At 42.5% G+C, this 16,130-nt stretch overlaps 1 protein-coding gene across 1 annotated transcript in view; it reads left to right on the top strand.

Moving 5' to 3' along the window:
• LOC148011127 (Tetratricopeptide repeat (TPR)-like superfamily protein) overlaps nt 1–16,130 on the top strand; it is a 56,327-nt gene that overhangs the window by 18,186 nt on the left and 22,011 nt on the right. The window contains exon 2 of the mRNA XM_087669844.1: nt 12,432–12,620. Within this exon, the coding sequence (XP_087525970.1) occupies nt 12,432–12,620 (189 nt within the window). The remainder of the gene's footprint in view (nt 1–12,431; nt 12,621–16,130) is intronic.

Here is a 16,130-nt window from a genome sequence, read left to right as displayed (position 1 = left end):
ATTGGGAGTATGGGATGGTTGACTTGCAAATCACAAAGTAGAGAGCTTGTACATAGCCACTTAGAGGTACGAAGATGACTAAATTGTAGTAGGATGCTTATAGTTGCTTGCACAATGAGATGCATAGAAAAATGCTATACAATGCAAATGAGAATGCTTATGCAGCAAGTGCCACTTAGATAGTGTTTGTTATGGGGAAGTTTTTCATTTATCAAACTACCCTTTTAGAAAGGCAAAGATCATGCAATGCAAAGGGTAGGTACAATAGGGAAGGGATGCATGTGTAGGAAGAAAACAATTGTCACGAGGATGTGAAATTTTGATGATTTGCTTAGCATTTGATTGAGTGTCAATCAAATGTGCAAATGTGAGGTGCATTGTAATAAGTTATATTAGTCAAGTATTAGGTGGTTCTTGGTGATAGATTTTGGCATAGAATATTTTATTAGCCATTGATGTCAGTGTTGACATTAAGAGCTAGGCATTATTTAACCAATTAATGCCAGCTCAAGGGCTAATAAATGCTTAGGATTGCTTGGATGACAAATTGGCCTAGCCAATTTAATTATTAGGATTAAATGGCGACCTGGGGACCTATGCCATCAGTAGAAGGCATAGTACACTGAAATCAATACCTAAAAAATGTGGATTTGTGAGGGATTTTAGATGCCAGTCCATCCATTGTGAATTTGGGGCAGCATTTGGTCAGTTGGGCTCCAATTAAAGTAAGCTCGCGATGAAATTCAAGGGGCAATTGGCCCATTTTGTGTGTTGATTGGAGCTACAGCAAGGGGCTTTTGGATCAGTTGAGGAGACTGTGGAATCTCTTTGTACCCAATCCATTAGTTAATAAAGTTAAAGAAATATTGAAAGGGGCTCGGGTTTTGGGGCCAACAGGATGCCTATAGTCCAAAAATTAAGGTAAATTGTGTATTTTTTAGTTCATGTTTATTTATTGATAATTGTAATTAAGTGCTTGATTAGAAACTACCACTGTCTCCGAAAAGAAAGGCCGGTTTCATGGTTCCATTGCCGGGATACCACTCAATGCTCTGATTTGGTGGGCCCAAGGCACTTGATTGCAAGTCAAAGCTTTGTGCTAGTGTTGATTTTTGTGCTTAGCTGAGAAATTACAGCAATATGACTTCATACAGTGAGATGCAAGTAGTAATGATGCTTCTTAGTATGGACATTCACATGGGGAAGAAGAAGAAAATGTCATTGTTGGGCAAGATGCAAGGCCTTGAAGGCATAATGAGGCTGATGGCAAGCAAAGGGAGAGGAATTTGATGACCAATTCAAGAATTAGATGTAAAGTAGTATGTTAAGACATGCATCATATGTCAGAAGGTAAAGCATGATAGGCAAAAGATGCTGTGCTTGTTGCAGCCCTTGCCTATTCTAGTTAAGCATTGGCAGAGCATTGCTATGGACCTCATTTTTGAGCTTCCTAGGACACCTATAAGAAATTACGGGATATGGAACTATCATTTGCAGGTTTAGCAAATAGGTTGTTTCGTTTTGTCAGTAGTTCGAGGAGTGAAAGTGACAGAGAGAGCAAGAGAGAGTGAAAGTACGATTAGATTTGGGTGTACCAACAATGTGTTGGTACACAAAGAATAAAATGTATTTATACTTAGGGCATGTAAGGGTGCATTCACATGTACAGCTAAATAATGTATGTGTATTATACACGGAGGTGTAAAAGGGCCTTTATTCCAACAACCTCGCATTTAAAGGTTTGAAGTGAACCTCTAACTAACTCCCACTAGTTGTATGCAATGCTCATCTTGAGCTTTGCTGAGACTTTTAGTGAGAACATCCATAGGGTTGTCCTGTGTTTTGATCTTGGTCAATGTGATTAGGCCATCTTCCAGAATCTGTCTGATAAGTGATATCACACATCTATATGCTTTGTGTGTAAATGATACATGGCATTCTTAGCTAGATACACAACACTATGGTTATCACATCCCAACATTGCAGTACCAATAGACATGCCCAAATCCTCTGCAAGTCTGCTCAACCATATAGCTTCCTTAAAAACTTCAGTAGCTGATATGTACTCAACTTCAGTAGTACTCAGTGCTACGATGTTTTGCAATGTGGAACACCAAGAAACGGCTCCACTAGCAACTGTAAAGACATATCCACTAGTGGACCTACGAGTGTCCAAGTCACTTGCCATGTCGGCATCACAGTAACCCTGCAAACTAAGTGCACCTTGCCCATAGCAAATACACTTTCTTTGTGTACCCTTTAGGTATTGAAGAATACACTTGACAGCCTCTCAATGTGTTTTGCCAGGATTTGACATAAACCTGCTAACAACTCCCATTGCATGAGCAATGTGTGGACGAGTAGCAACCATAGTATACAAAAGAGAGCCACAAGCAGATGCATAAGGAACTCCCTTCATAGCATTTACTTCCACGCCATCTTTTGGGCTGTTCTAGAATAAGTCATTAGCCAACTTCTAATTTTGGCAATTTCAATACAAATACCATAGCATTTCTACTAGAATGGGCTTCATCTTGTCTCTTTATATGTAAGAGGCTCACCCTCATCTGTAAGCATCACATAATGCAAAGAGGGGTCATACCTATGTGGTTGCCTTCTTACATGTGTAGACTTGTGTACCCAATGATCTACATTTTCAGGAATTGGGTCTACATCAAGAGGTATTTCATTTTCAGCATTTATTGGCTGCTGTAAGCCATTTTCAGCATGCTGTTCATGCTGTACAGCACCTTCATTTTTATTACCAGCACCTGCATATTCATAATCAACAAGTCTATCTTGCTGTCCATGACCTTCTTGTGCTCCTATTTATTGTCCACCGTCATCTGGCTCAAAAATAACCGGCAGATCATCATTTTCAGCCTGCGGTATAACTCCATGAGGCTCATCATCTGAAGTAATAGGTGGCTGCAAATTCTGAAATTTGACCTTTTTCATATCATCATTAGAGGCTAAAGTACCTTTCAACAATTTTGCCTCATTAAACACAACATTACGGCTGTGAATAATTTTCTTGGACTAAGGTAACTACACTCTGTTAAGAAGAGTGCTAGGGTTTAAATTGAGGACACACAGAGTGTACGACCACGATAGAAACACGAAGACATAGACACAGACACAGACATAGAGGGCAAAACTCAAACCCTAAATGCAAAACTCAAAACTCAAACACAAATAGAAGAAGGGAGAGAGAGAACACAACTCTGAAGTGAATGAATGCTGTAAATGAATGTAAGAGTGTACAGTGTGCTCAAGGGCAGAGCAATGTCGGAGTGTGATGTCCACCGAAGACAGATCCCAAGCCTGTGACCACTAGTCGGAGTGTACGAGTGCTGAATAGTGAATGGCAGCAGGCTGGTCACCAAAACGCAGCAGTCTGGAGGCTGGAAACTGGTAAACGCAGCAGTGTACCACTGAGCGGGGGCTGGAAGCTGTGCACAGTGTGTTGTAAACAGGAGGTTGAAACAGTGTCTGAGAGTGTTAGGGCCTGCAATGCTGAAAACGCAGGTTGGTTGTGACCCTGGAGATGATGAACAGCAAACTGAACAGCAGTCTGGGACAGTTTGGAGTAGTCACCAGCAGCTGAGAGCTGTCGCCTACAGCAATGGACAGGCTGAAGATGATGTGGCTACAGTCGATGATGGTTGGACAGTAGATGGAGGTGGGCTGTAGGCTGGAAACTAGGTGCCAACAACAGCAGAGGGTATGTGGGCTGGTGTAACCTGCAAAACAAGGATGATAGCTGAATGGGGGCAGCCTGTCTATTTATAGATGTGGAAGGGCGCCCGCGTCCCAAAAATTAGGGTTTCCACTAAACTTTCTCGAATCGCTCCCTGTTTTAGGGATTCCATTGAACTCTCTCGAACCGCTCCCTGTTTTAGGCTTTTACTCTAAAAGAGCATTTTTAGTGTGTTTTGGGGCTGTTTAAGAGACTAATTAGCAAGTAATGCATATTTTAGCTCAACACACTCTGTAGCCAAATTCACCCTCATCACCATAGCCCATGAAAATGCCTTTGGTGGATTTTGGGTCAAGTTTGTTCCTTAGCTCATCTTTAACATGCACAAAAGCGTCACAACCAAATATGCGCAAATGGTCATATGAGGCGGATTTGCCAAACCAAACCTCCTCAGGGATGCCATTATTTAAGGACCTATTTGGAGAGTGGTTGCAAATGTGAATCGTGGTTTTGAGCGTCTCTCCCCAAAATTTATGAGGGAATTTAGTAGTGGATAGTATGCACCGCACTCTTTCACATAAAGTCCTATTATATCTTTTAGCCACCACATTTGAAGAAGGGCTGTAAGGAGCTGTAAGCTCCCTCTTAATTTCATGCAAGTCATAAAAGGACTTGAATTCAGTAGATGTGAACTCACCCCCATTATCAGTTCTCAAGCATTTCAGCTTTTTACCGGTCTGAGTGGTCACAAATGCAGAAAAGTTTTAAAAACAACAAACACTTCACTTTTCTTTTTCAACAGATAAAGCCAAATCTTCCTGGAGCAATCATTAATAAAAGAGACAAAATATGCAGCACCACCCAACGATTTTACGAGCATACTACATACATCAGAATGCACTAAGTCCAAGACATTAGACTTACAAGAGACACTAGAGTAAAAGAAAAATTTCATTTGCTTTCCAAACTGACACTCATTACAAAAGTCAAGTTTAGAGCCTTTTCCATCAACCCTCTTCAAGAGGTAAGGACAGCAAGCCCTTTTTGACTCATATGGTCTAATCTCTTATACCACAACTCCAAATGACAACTAGTTTTAGCAACTGCAAGAAACTTGCCATTCAAAGCTTTACATCGCAAATAATACAAAGTGCCCTTCTTGGTTCCTTTTGCAATCAGCATGGAACCCTTTTTCAATTTCCACAAACCACCACCAAATAGTGTAACCATGCAAGTCAAGTTGACCAACAGATAGTAAACTCTTCTTGATGCTAGACACATATCTGACATCTTTCAACACAAGCTCTTGCCCATTATCTAAAGACAAGTGTACAGTGCCAATCCCATCAATGATGCAAGGATGGTTATTTCCAAGGTACACTTTTCCATAATTGCCTACATTGAATATAGCAAAACACTCCAAGCAAGGAGTTACATGGAAAGAGGCAGCAAAGTCTACAATCCAAGTCTGAGTGACACCATCATCAACTGACAAAAGTGCATCAATCACATCAGCCTTGGTAATCTACATATCCTGCATGTGACATACAAGGGCATCGTAATCAACTACACATAATACATCAGCCTCTATATCCGATAGCTTCTCTATGACTATGCTGGAGGCCACATTGGCCTTTTCTTTGCCTTTGGTTGTCTCAGATGCATCTATTTTATCCTCTTTCTTCTTTTTGTCTCCTTCATTCTTCTTTCTCTCTTGTTCCTTCTTGTAGTACCTGCAATTAGTCTTCTTGTGGCCCTTCCAACCACACTGATAGCAAGTAATGTCACTCTTTTCCTTTCCTTTGCTCTTACTTCTGTTTCTCTGTCTAACATTTGCATTTTTCTTTTCAGCCCCGCCTCTTACATTATAAGCTGAGTTGTTGTCTTCTCCACTAGACATACGTCTAATTTCTTCATTCAAGATTGAACCCCTCACACCATCATATGAGAGATTGGGATTATTGCTGAGAGAAACCACCAAGGTTTCCCAAGAATCAGCCAGTGTCATGATCAGAAAGATCGCCCTCAACTTATCATCAAAATCCAAATTTGCATCCTTGAGCCGATTTAAAATGCTAGTAAATGCACTCGAGTGCTCAACTGTAGGCTTTGACTCATCCGGTCGCATATTCACCAACTTACGCATTAAATGCACCTGATTAACGGGGGTGGTGATCTCATAGGTAGTTTTTAGCTTCTCCCATATTGCATAACCAGTATCTAAACCCTTAATGCTTGTCAAAATGTCATCAGTGACACCCATCTTTATGTAAGCCACAGCCTTTTTGTTAACTCTGGCTCAATCTACATCAGACATTTGTGTGGGTTTATCTTCCTGCAAAGCATCCTCACAATCCTTTAAGAACAATATGCCCTGTATACGGTCTTTCCAAAGGTCAATGCCATGACCATCACACTGTTTGATTTCCATCAAACTCTTGATGTCTGAACTGGAAGAAATTGCAACCATTTTTATCACGAACACAAGAGTAAATGCACTGAATTGCAGAAGTACAAGCTGAACTAGCGAATACACTATTGTTCTTCCTCAAACAGTAATAATTCTTTGCTGTTTATACATAAACCAGCCACCATACGGGCAAATACTGCAAAAATTTGCCAAATTCTGCACAAAATCCCAAGATTCTAGATCCATCCACGCATAAATGTCGTCAAAATATGAAAAGCTTCAATTTCTCGGGGTCCAATGTTAGGAAATTTTCCTCGAAAGATCAAAACTCCGACAAATTTGGTAAAATCCCCAAATTGATTGAGGTCAACATGCACAATGTCTGCAATTTCTGACTTGAATGTCATTGTCAAACATGGACAAGATCAAATTTGGGAGAAGCCCCAAATTTTCGAGCCAAATTCCCATAAATTCGTGACTTGTGCTTCCACGCGTGAATCCCCGTTAAGACAAGGGAAATTTCAGAAATTAAAGAGATTTCTAATTTAAAAAAGACAGATTTATGATTAAAAAAAGGGGGGGGGGTCCGTTGACCTGTTAGGCGTTACGTCACAGGACTGGTGATGCATGTCATTGCCAGCCTGTTGCTCCGCACTGGTCGCCACTGGTTGCAGGTCCGTCATGACTTGTCGTTGCGCCTGCTGTTGCATGTCACCACGCAACCAGTTGCTTGCATGCCACACATTGTGCCGCCTGCGCCCGACTAGCTCACGCTGTTACCTGGTCGCCTGTCGCCAGGTCCATGCGTGGTTGGTGCTTAATCAGCTAGACCCGACTGGCCTTTTGCCCCGAGTTGCCTCTACAACCTGTCAGTTGCGCCTTGGACTCGGAAGGCATGCATAACCTTGGGCTCTGATACCAATTGTTGGAGCTTAGCTAGAGAAGTGAGCAGTAGTTTGGGGAGTGAAAGTGATAGAGAGAGCAAGAGAGTGAAAGTACGATTAGATTTGGGTGTACCAACAATGTGTTGGTACACAAAGAATAAAATGTATTTATATTTAGGGCACGTAAGGATGCATTCACATGTACAACTAAATAATGTACGTGTACTATACATGGAGGTGAAAAAGGGCCTTTATTCCGATATCATTTCGGTGAGGAAAAAAATAAAGGCTGATTATATGGCAGGTTTGTTTTTACAACACATCTTTAAATATCATGGTATGCTAGAATGGATCACTAATAATTGAGACCCTCGAATGACCAGCTTATTTTGGAAGGGCTTGTTTGAGAATATGAGAACCACGCTGAAATTTTCATCATCCTTCCGTGTGTAGATAGATGGTCAGTCTGAGGAAAAAAATAAAGGCTGATTATATGGCAGGTTTGTTTTTACAACACATCTTTAAATATCATGGTATGCTAGAATGGATCACTAATAATTGAGACCCTCGAATGACCAGCTTATTTTGGAAGGGCTTGTTTGAGAATATGAGAACCACGCTGAAATTTTCATCATCCTTCCGTGTGTAGATAGATGGTCAGTCTGAGGAAGTGAATTTCATAGTGTTGGATATTTTGAGGTGCCATGTATCAAACCACAAGACGCAACGGAAGAAAGTTTTTGCCATTTGTTGAGTTTGCATACAACTACATGGTGTAAAATCCATTGGTAAAGCTCCATTTGAGGTGGTTAAGGGTGGCAAGAAGGTACCACCTATCTTGCACACTAAGGATAAGATCTTTGAGGCTGATCACTATGTGGAAAGCTTGGATGCAACCTAGATGCCAAAGGAGAAGCTTTATATCTTTTTTTTTGTGTGGTGTTGAGAACCATTTGAAGAAATATAAAGAAGAAGCACCTTAGCTAGAAGAGCTAGGGAGAAACACCCATCATGGTAGCGGATTTGCTTGGAGAGATGAAGCCAACGACCTATATCATCAGCCCAATAAGAACTAGTGTAAACGTGCCTTATTAGTTCTTGATTGAAATACAAAACCAAGTATATAAGGACAAGGAAAGATCAGATCCACTTTATGCCATTAGCTAGGAGCCATTACCTAGGCATTTGGTCTTATAGACCCACTTGATGCCAATCACTTTCCGCTTGCTTGGACAAAGAACCAACTCCTAAGTTGCATTATGCTCGATGCAATCGAGTTTTGTTGTGGGCCTGTGAAGATAAGTTGGGGTTTGCACCGAGAAAACACAGAATGCACAAACACGACTAATAACACAAAAACCCTAAATGCAAAATGCAAAAACACAAACACAAATAGAGGAAGAAAGAGGACTTTGAAGTGAACAAATCAATGCTATAAATGAAGGAAAGAGTGTATAGAAGCTCAAAGGTAGAGTAGTCAATGTAGTTGGAGTGTTACATCCACTGGAGACTGATTTTGAGTGCTATAACCACCAGCTAGAGTTGAGAGAGTGTTGAATGTGGAAGGGCAGTAGGCAAATCACCAAAATATGTCAATTTGGAGGTTGGAAATTGGTAATCGCAGCGATGTACCACCTAATGGAAGCAGCCATCAGGAAATGATGGTTAGGTTGATGATGGCGTGGAGCCAATTGCATGGGCTGGACAGCCATTGATGAAAGCTGATGGCTGAAAACGTCCAAAACATGGATGGGCTGAATGGTGGGCAGCTTGTCTATTTATAGATGGAGAAGTATTCTCCCAAAGTAGGGTTTTTCTTATGGGGCAAAAACCTCTCTAGAACCACACATTGTTAAATGAAACTTTTGGTAATTTACATGTTTTGGGGCTGTTTTAAAGAGCTAATCATTTTGTAATGCGTTTTTAGCTCAACACCCTCTCTCAGGCCCAAAATTGGAACCAAGAAGGGAGTGCAACTGAGAATGGAACTCAAGAAGCAATCCTTACATTAACTCAACATTGGTTGTGGTATTTTGAGCTCTCCATTGACAGATGTGATCGGGATGAGCTAGTCAAGGGTCCAAGTATGGGCTTTAGATCATTGACTAGGTCCCAAATACCTTGAGATTCAAGCCCTTGTTGCATGAAGTTAAACCAAGTGGTGAAGTTTGACCCATTCAAATGTGTCTTATCCGTGAAGGAATTCTTGGCTGTAGCAACAAGAGTAGTAGTGTTAAATGGGTCATAGGATGAGCAGGATGGGGGAGTGAAGTACACTTGGGGATTGACCCAAGAGTGCCCACCATGCATGTGGGATGTGTGCACAATGGATCGAAAAGTGGGTATGGCTTGATTGGGCATAGACATAGTAGTCGCATGCGTAGTCCAAGGAGAAGGAATTGGAAAACGATAGGCAAAGATTGGAAATATTTGTATGGGGGTGATCCATGGAGTGAGGAACAATGCACCATAGGTAGAGGATGGAAATCCATAGGTTTGAGAGGCTGATGATTTGTTTTTTTTTTTGGGAAGGGGGGGTGAACGCTTGGGGTAGTGAGGGGGATGCCTAGTACAACAGTCCTAGGATAGACAGTGTAGGTGTGTTATGTGTATAAGGCTTAGTGTTAAAAGGTGAAATTCCTACTAATGATGTACTAGGGTGCACATCGGTATTCACTTGTGGATAGCTAGCTAATGTGTGGTGATGAAAAAAAAGGTACTAGAACTGAAATAAATGAACTAGATCCTAGTGTGTTGGATGCAAATGTGGAGTGTAATACTAAATTATTGAAAGTAGAAGAAAGAAAATCTATGTGTTGACTAGAAGATGGAGGGATGAAAGGAGTTTGAGAAAAAGACCTACCATTACCATGCTCAAGTGAAACAAAAGTGTGAGATATACTTGTGAACATATATTTGCTTCGAGAGCCTCCTCAATTTACATTTACATATGCAAACTTGTCATTATCCGGATCTTGTATACGACAAGGAAAAACAAGGGAGGGTTTTGATTCAAATAACTCAAAAGGGTTAGATGAGTGTGACATTGGGCTTGGCGGTGATGAAGAAGATGGATCACTAGCTGTCCCAAGTGCTGTATGTCCTTGATTGGAGAGGTGGCCAGCCTCACCAACCATTCCACATGTATTAGGGGCAAGATTTTCAGGAGTTGGAGAGCAGTAGTTGTGACCATACTTGATACACAAGTATCCTTGGAACTCCTCATCTATCATGAAACATGTATTTGGCCAAGGAGAAGATGGTGAAGGTGAAGGTGAAACATCATGTTTTTCATGGAGTCCATAATGTCTCCTCAAGGCCTCCAATGATGGAGAAGCCTGACAAGACATAGTAGGATCTGAAGACGGCGGAATTTAAGACATTGTGAATTGGTAACATGTTGTTCGTGTATCTTGCACAAAACCAAGTTCTCCACAATAGCCATAGGATACCTTTTATGAACATGACCAAAACCCAATAACTCAGACAATTATGCAAAAACCCTAACGCAAAATGCAAAAACACAAACACAAATAGAGGAAGAAAGAGAACTCCGAAATGATTGAATCAATGCTGTAAATGAAGGAAAGTGTGTACATAATGTTCAAAGGCAGAGCAATGAATGTAGTTGGAGTGTGATGTCCACCGGAGATGGATTCTGAGTGCTCTAACCACACTAGTTGGAGTTGAGAGAGGTGTGAATGTGGAAGGGCACCAGGCTGATCACTAGAACACAGCGGTCTAGAGGCTGGAAACTGGTAAATGCAGCAGTGTACCACCTGTACAAGCTGAAAAAACTGATTCCCCCAGGTTGAGGACAATCAGGCGATAGCAAGAGGAGAGTGCGCTGATGCTAGGCGGCTTGATTAGGTGCTACATGCAGCCTGAAACCAGGTGGCAGCTGAGAAACGGGCCTGCATAGTCAAAATGCTAGCTGTCTGATGTCGTACAGTGTGCTGACTAGCAAGGTGGCAACTGTGGACTGGCAATGAAAGCTGTTTGGGGCAGGTGAAGGTGTCGCTAGCAGATTGTCAGGCTGACGTTGACATGGCAATAGTTGCATGGGCTGGGCAGCCACAGATGAAGGCTAATGGCTGAAAATCTGCAAAATAGGGATGGGCTGAATGGTGGGCAGCTTGTCAGTTTACAGATGTAGAAGGATCCGCCCTAATTAGGGTTTGGCCTATGGGGCACAAATACTCTCTAAGACTGTGCATTGTTTAATGGCACTTTTGGTAATTTACATGTTTTGGGGCTGTTTTAAAGAGCTAATCAGTTTGTAATGCATTTTCAGCTCAACAGGGCCCATTTGTGTCTTGGGAAGATGAGCGACTTTCAAATCTTGCATAAGCTGTCTGGACCATTAGGGAATAACAATGGTCTGATCGTGTTGTGATGGAGGCCCCAAAACTTGTAAAGCACATGTTTGGGAAAGGGTCTCCCCTTCACCAGATAAAGGTGGCTCCCCCCTCATCATGTAAGGAAGGATCGCTCCTCAATGCTGCCTTGAAGAAACGTGAGGGGATGGGGATGGAGTAGGAATCTTGGAGGAGGAGGAGTTGGCGAAGGTGGGGGAGGCAAAGGAGGAGGGGGAGGAGTTGAGAAACACAGCCTGTATGATTTTCTTTTTCCAGCTGGGTCTTAACACCTTGGATGAGCTTATGCAGCTGATTTGATTTTCCCATGGAAGGGGTAATCATTGAAGGTGGACTTGGGTTTCTTGGCAACACTGCTGCTAAATTGGCACACAAGGGCAGTAGGGCTGCTACACACAAGAATGGGTCTGATTGGTTTGCTGCCAGCAGTATTGTGCTGCCTATGTGGGAGGGGTAATGATTGTACAAAGTAGTCAAAGTGGGGCATTCATGCACATGAGTTTGTAGAGAAGAAGAGCAAAATGGTAAAATGGTGAACACCCAAGGCTGATGTAGTCAGAGTCTGGTACTTAAAAACACAAGAATAGGAAGTGATTGGCCGACACATAGTGGTCTTAATTATGTTGATAATAAATGGCAGGTTTGATCTTCAGACTAATAATAAATACAATAAAAACTCCAAAAAGATTTTGCAAGAGCACCACATCAGCATGCCTGCTACAAGGTTCAAATGCTGATAATGAGCAGATGCTGGTGCTGAGAAAGATGAGGTAGCAAGGACAGTGATGCTCCATTAATAGCTATAGTTGCAATCTTGATAATAAAATGCATCTTGTAGTTTGTATGAGTATGCATAGTTTTTGTTACAGCTGAATTTTGTGGCACGCTTCATTCTCATTTGTTTGTATTTTGGTTATGATTTAAAAGCAGAACGTTTTCTTGCCTTTGTAATGTCGTATTGATATAGATGGTACGTTGTGAACTAAGTATTCAAGCTGCCAGAGCTTTCTATCTTGTGGCACTTCTTAAATAGCAGCTGATTGGTATTTTGCACTATGCAGGCAGCCGAAGAATGCAGTGCAGTCTTGGAGCTAGATGCCAAGCACACGGGTGCACTAATGCTCCGTGCGCAGACACTTGTTGCAATGAAGGACTATCATTCAGCACTTTTTGACGTAAATAGGCTGTTGGAAATCAACCCATCATCAGATGTATATCGCAATCTTCAAGCTCGGTTGAGGACACAAATGGTTTGGACCCCATCATCATCCGCATTACAAACTTTGTTGACATTGTTTTCTAAAAGCATTGATTCATGATGCGTTTGTTATGTGGATTTAGCTTTTTAATCAAAGTCATTCCAGCTATCCATAATCATGCAGGAGCTAAATGATAGGTGGAGTTATGGGAATTGAATGTGAGATTAGATTGCTGGAGCCACAAACTTGGGAACATGTCAAGGGTTTGAAACATAACTTAAGCGAGTGAATGAGAAAGCTTGAAGGAATACAGAAAGAGTTTCAAATGAATTGTGGACTGCTGTACATAGCAGAGGTGCCCTGTAGCATCACAGAGTAGGAAAGCACTCCTGAGATTGAGTGGCTGAAAGAATATATACAAGCTCTAAACATAAACCTTGAGTATGATGATGGCCTCAGACCATTGTAGAAGTAAACAATTGTGATTAGAATGGTATTATGCAAGATCAGCAACTGATCTTGCATAATATATACAAGCTCTAAACATAAACCGAGAGTATGATGATGGCCTCAGACCATTGTAGAAGTAAACAATTGTGATTAGAATGGTATTATGCAAGATCAGCAACTGATAACTAAGGTTCATTTCATCCAGTAACTGAGGTGAAATGTGACCAGCATGGCAATGGTGTAGGCTACACCAGTGCAATGCTGATGCTAATTGCTACCTATGCGGTGTAAACACCATCCAAATCCATTGAAAAAGAAATGCAGAGGGTTGGAAACTATCCTTTGCCAATGTGAACACACCTAAAAGCAATTGGGAAAGAAATGCACTATAATGCATGCTCTAAAAAGAGCTGCGTCCTCCTTTGAAAAACATGACAAACTGAGTGTTAGAGCTTTTGATGTCCCTGTTTGACTCAGATTGAGGTTCACAGACAGGATATCATTGTGCATGACACACGACCGCTAATAGCACGGCAACAGCCAAAAGGGAATGCTTTTCCCAAAAGGAGGATTGTTAATTGTGTTGAGAAATCCTTCACCTATGTTTTGCGTTTTGCGTTGTTGCACAGGATTCACACGGGGGTTCGTGAAAGTTGCTCGGTGCAGGGACGCTTTGAGATGGGAGAATTCAACGAAATAAAATTTATTTAGAAGCATTTTGAATGAGAAGACAATTTCTTGATTGAAAATATAAACAAGTTACAAGTTCATAAGATTTTCAATTTTGATCACAAGGGTTTCAGAAAAGACAAGATGAATTCCCAATGTGAGAGAGAAGAGAAGAAGGTGGAATTGAGGAAGGCGAGGAGCACGGAGCTCAAACTCAAAAGCCACTTCAAGAAACTCGATGACGACCTTCAAAATAGGTGAGAAGCTTGAAGCTCAACTCAAGCCAATCTTCATGGGCAACTCGATGGCGGAAACTTCGATGTAGGCGAGGGGCCTAAAGCTCGACCTCAAGCCTTCTCTTCTTGTCTTCCCTTTTATAGTTTTTCTCCACTTCCTCTCATATGTGTGTGTGTGTGTGTTTTTTTTTTTTGGTTGGTTTTTCATACAAGCTTAAGGCGTTTAGCTTTAAAGCTTATGCTTTTTATTGCTTTTCACTATTATCGTTTTTTCTGCCCTGTGCCTGTTTGTAACTTGTTTGGATCATAACTTTGTCATATGAACTCCGAATATAGTTATCCAGATACTCAAAACGATCGGAACACATCTAGTCGACAAGCCAATGCGGGCGGAATTACGAAAATCCATAAAAAATAGGCGAAAATGTCGATTTTCGTAAATCGCATCATTTTTCTCAATCTTTTGTCTTGGACAACTTATTTTTTTCAAAATAAGTCACAGTATATGTTTGGATCCATCTAAAGTGGGAATTAAGTCATCTAAACATGATACTAGAGATTTCAGACTATTCCAGTAAACCAGTCCTGCTTTCTTTGTGTGCTTTGAAGTTTACACGAATTGGAGATTTTGAGATCCAAGATAGGCCTGTTCATGTTGTTAGCCTGCTCTTTTTTCAGTCTCAGTCTGTCATCTCCTGGTTGTGAGCTCCTGTCAGAGTCTGACAGGAGACAGAGGAGCTCTGTCAGGTCATTTTGGTGGCTGCCCTAGTAAGCCAGCAGCCCTGGGTGTGTTACAGCCCAAACTGGGCTGTTTTTTGTCCAGACTGCCCATTTTCTGGGCAGTCGGCCAGATCTGGCCAAAGTCGGCCAGATCTGGCCAAAGTCGGCCAAATCTGGCCAGGTCGGCCAGTTTGGCTGGTCGGCCAGTTTGCTGGCCTGGGGGCTATTTATATCAGCCCCCCCAGTCAGTCCAGCATTATGCTCTGCAGGTACAGCACTGCTCCCATCGCCTCCGTCTCCGGCATTGGTGCTGCCACTGCTTCCAGTCTGTCCTGGTTCCCTCACTGACGCTCCGGGCTGCGTGCAGGGACTGTTCTGTCCATTTCAGTGTATTCAGCATTCATCTCAGTCAGTGCAGACTTTCTTCCTTCATTCTCTGCTTTCTCTCTCCTCTCCTCTGTGTTCATGTTCTTCTTCCGTTGCGCACTCTCACATGGTATCAGAGCCTGATTGAGAGCACGGAGGACATACCCTCAGGAGTGAGATACCCTGCTGCTGCTGCCAACAGATCAACCACAGCCAGGCGACTGCTACAGAAGGCTGTTCAGCCTGCGTTTTGCTGCCCACGCTGACTGCAGACGCTGCCACGTCATCCAGCGACGCAGCAACCCTGCGTTTTCCACCAGGCTGCCTCTCCTGTTGCTGGGCGACCTCCCTACAGGCTGCGTTTTGCTGTTCTGTAGGTCGCTTCCACCTCAGGCGGCCCTTTTCCTGTTGGAGACCTCTGTCCGGGCTGTTTCCTGGTGCTGGTGGTCTCTTCTCTGGTGTTCGACATCAGTACTCTTTGCGTTTTGCAGATTCAGGTGTTTGTAGGCACTCTCTGCCTGCGTCTTGGTGGTTGGTGACCACATTGCTGGTCCTATTTCGACAGCGGCACAACTTTCTTTGGTATTTTGCAGATTGGAAGATGTCTTACCAATTTTCAGGTTTTGAAGACTCAGAGGATGAGCTTCTCTCTCATCATTCCTCTGAGCGGAGGCGGGATTATCGTGAAGTTCGACATCGGGAAGAACCTCCTCGCACTCGTCCTTCTTCAGTCCATGCATCTCAGAGGGTTCCATCTACTGCGAAGGTTTCTTCAGTGAAGACTGCTTCAGATGTGCGGATGCCTTCCCTGATTCCCTCTATACAGGTGCCGATTCTCCCTTCCTTTCCGAAGGAAGATAAGTTGGATGGTTCCAACTACTCCCTATGGTCATGCAAGGTGGCTTGCATCCTTGATACCTTTGACCTTTGGGAGCTTGTTTCTTCGCCCATCGATCGACCCCCGGTGGATTCGTCCGATGGCACCTTTATGGACCGTGCAGCCTTATGGGATAGGCTCAACTCTCGAGCCCGTTCCTTTCTTTTTATGAGTCTCCATGATTCTGTTCTTGTACATGTTCACAGGTTACAGACCGCGGCGGAAGTGTGGACAAAGCTTGCG

Source organism: Lygodium microphyllum, chromosome 28, assembly GCF_053477565.2.
Source record: "Lygodium microphyllum isolate KBCC chromosome 28, Lygodium_microphyllum_v1.1.10, whole genome shotgun sequence".
Lineage (NCBI taxonomy): Eukaryota > Viridiplantae > Streptophyta > Polypodiopsida > Schizaeales > Lygodiaceae > Lygodium > Lygodium microphyllum.
Note: the sequence above shows the minus strand (reverse complement) of the source record. Positions and strands in the feature narration are given on the sequence as shown.